We start from the raw sequence: 3,158 nt of genomic DNA, 5'->3' as shown, positions 1-3,158 counted from the left end.
CAGCTTTAATTCTAAAATTCTGCTCACTTATTGGCAAGCAGAAATATGAAACTATTAAAATGTAGCTAAACAATAACAGTAGCCCGAATTAAAATATACTAAGAGACGTAGAATTTAATACTGTATGTATTGGACTCTAATATTACAGCATCCAATATGTGTGTTTATTCATTTATTTTTGATTTAAATTGTCTGGGTTCTGGGGTCACATTCTTAATTATGCTTATCGAATGTTTGAAACCAAAGAATTTACACCTCTCATTTCAGCGATTCTTAAAGTTGCTTCCTCTGCCTTTTAACTCTGCAGCTGCTTTCTTTTTTAATCAGGTTTTTAACTTTGTTAACTTTTATACGACTTTGCGTTTTATTTCTAAACCATCCAGAGGCATACAAGTGTGATTGGGGTATAGAAATTAGAAAGAGATGGATGGATGGGGATGGATGGATGGATGAGAGATGGGGGGAGATAGATGATAGATACTGTGTTTACCTGAAAATAATACAGGGCCTTATTTTCGGGGAGGTCTTATTATTTTTGAGATGCAGTGAGCATAGTCACTTCATGACTATGCAGTATTTCAGGGAAGGGCTTATTTTAGTGCATAAGCTCAAAAGCCCAATATGGCTTATATCCAGGAAGATCTTATTTTCGGGAAAACAGGATAGATAGGTAGGTAGGCAGGTATAAATAGACAGACAGAAAGACAGACAGACAAATAGATGGTTGGATGCATGGATGGTTGGATGGATGGATGGATGGATGGATAGACAGACAGACAGACAGACAGACAGACATATGATTAGAAAGATAGATATACAGGCAGACAGATGACAGACAGACAGATAGATATAGACAGACAGACAGAGGATAAATAAACAGACAGACATAGATGATTAGATAGATAGATAGATAGATAGATAGATAGATAGAGAGAGAGAGACAGACAGACAGACAGACAGACAGACAGACAACAGGCTGGTTGGATGGATGGATGGATGGATGGATGGATGGATGGATGGATGGATAGACAGACAGACAGACAGACAGACAGACATAGATGATTAGAAAGATAGATATACAGGCAGACAGATGACAGACAGACAGATAGATATAGACAGACAGACAGAGGATAAATAAACAGACAGACATGAGTAGTAGATAGATAGATAGATAGATAGATAGATAGATAGACAGACAGACAGACAGACAGACAGACAGACAGACAGACAGACATGATTGGATGGATGGATGGACGGATAGACAGACAGACATGATTAGATAGATAGATAGATAATAGATAGATAGATAGATATGATAGATAAGATGATAGACAGACACACAGATAAATAGAGATAGAGACACGGACACAGAAACAGAAATGGAGTGAGGGACAGAAACAGTGAGAGATTGAGAGAGAGAGAGATAGAGACATGAGGATAGATAGATAGATAGATATAGATAGATAGATAGATGATAGATAGATGATAGAGAGATAGATAGATAGATGATAGATAGATAGATAGATAGATAGATAGATAGATAGATAGATAGATAGATAGATAGATAGATGATTTGTTGAGAGAGAGTGAGTGTATACTGTGAACTGCCGTAAGTCGAGGATTATCTGTATATATAAATTTTGGGGTTGTTTTAATTGGACTAAATTGCTACACCGTGGTTGCACAACCTCTATAAATGCCATAAGCTATATAGATATAGACGTATGAACAATGGCCCTGACTTGTCCCTCCCCCCCCCCCCCCCCCGCGATTGCTCCTTCCAGCCCAGGTAGGATGAACATTGGAACGATTGACCTCTACTTGAACAAGTTAGGAGCCAGCCTCCCAAAATGGCGTACCAGGACGAAGAGCGTGAGAACGAAGCTTGGAGCGTCTACCTGGAGAGGAAGAACATGGTGCTGGAGTTCCTCCACGCGGACCTGAGCCAGCACCTCCTCCGACGGCACCACAAACGGATCGAACTCCTCAAGAAGTGCTCCTACTACCTCGAAATCCTGCCCAAGCACCTGGCCCTGGGGGATCAGAACCACCTCATGCTTCCCACCACCATGTTCCAACTCATTGATCCTTGGCGCTTCCAAGGATGAAAAAGTGGGCACCATCCAGACTAAGATTCAGCTGCTGCTCCTGTCTGACCTGCTCGGAGAATTAGAGAGAGGTCGGGAGGAGCTCGTCCACCTTCTGGAGACAAACGACATGATGACTTTCCTTTCCAGGTGGGACGCGGTCAAGCAGAAGCTGTCCACACTTTCGGAACAGATGGATTACTTCCTGGCCATGCTGGTCCCCGGACGGTTGTACATCAAACACCGGCTGGTCTCCGACGTTGGGATCACCAAAATCCCACACATCAGGCTAATCCTCACTACCAAGATGCCGTGATGTTTGACCGGAGGGAATCGGTGGCCCACGAGGACTGGGTCAGCCTCAAATGGTTGGTCACGAGTCAGCAGTCCCAGCTAGACCAGTTTGAACTCCAGTTCCGGCTGTTGGAGCCCAGAACTCCTCAAGAGCGAGTCCAGTGTGGAATTATGCCGGTCACCTCCAACACGTGTGAAATCCACAACCTCTTGTCTGACCGACTGTATAGGTTCACCGTCCGAAGAGCCGAAACGTACATGCTTGTTTACGAACAGTGGCGTGATTCCATTACTGCTTAGACTAAACTGTATCTTGCCGAAAACGTGGGAGAGGCCACCTCACAACCCTGATTTATCCCACCTTAGCCATTCCCGAGGGGTGTAAAAATAAGCCAGATTAAAAGCAAAACCCTTATTTTTAAAAAAGCATGGCATCCAAGCACGAGGGCTTTCTTTGAGAGAATACAGGTAGTCCTCAAATTGGATCTCAATTTTTTGTTGGTGTGAGATTGGGACAGAGACTGTCTGAAAGGGTGTAGGGGCAAGGGTGTCAAACTCAAGGCTCAAACTCCAGATCCAGCCCGGGGGTGCTTAGATCGACTGTCCCAGGGAGTCACCCTGGGAAACAGCAAAGGACCTGCCCATGGTGCATCTACCAGCGAAAAGGGAGCTCGAGGGACCACACACAGCCCAGCCGGGCCCCATTTTTGGTCGCGACGGCCTCCTGCAATTCGAGGCCAGCAAAAACGGAGCTCCATTTTCGCTGGCCTAGAATTG

The 3,158-nt window shown here is 44.3% G+C and overlaps 1 protein-coding gene across 1 annotated transcript; it reads left to right on the top strand.

Annotated features, from left to right (window-relative positions):
* Window positions 1-1,731: 1,731 nt before the first annotated feature.
* Window positions 1,732-2,732, top strand: FNDC11 (fibronectin type III domain containing 11). The gene is given in 4 exon segments (XM_032218629.1): window positions 1,732-1,843; window positions 1,846-2,104; window positions 2,106-2,398; window positions 2,401-2,732. Coding segments are annotated over 4 exon segments (996 nt in total).
* Window positions 2,733-3,158: the final 426 nt, after the last annotated feature.

The sequence above is a fragment of the Thamnophis elegans genome, chromosome 5, assembly GCF_009769535.1.
Source record: "Thamnophis elegans isolate rThaEle1 chromosome 5, rThaEle1.pri, whole genome shotgun sequence".
In the NCBI taxonomy this organism is placed as follows: domain Eukaryota; kingdom Metazoa; phylum Chordata; class Lepidosauria; order Squamata; family Colubridae; genus Thamnophis; species Thamnophis elegans.
This window is presented reverse-complemented; position numbering and strand designations above follow the sequence as displayed.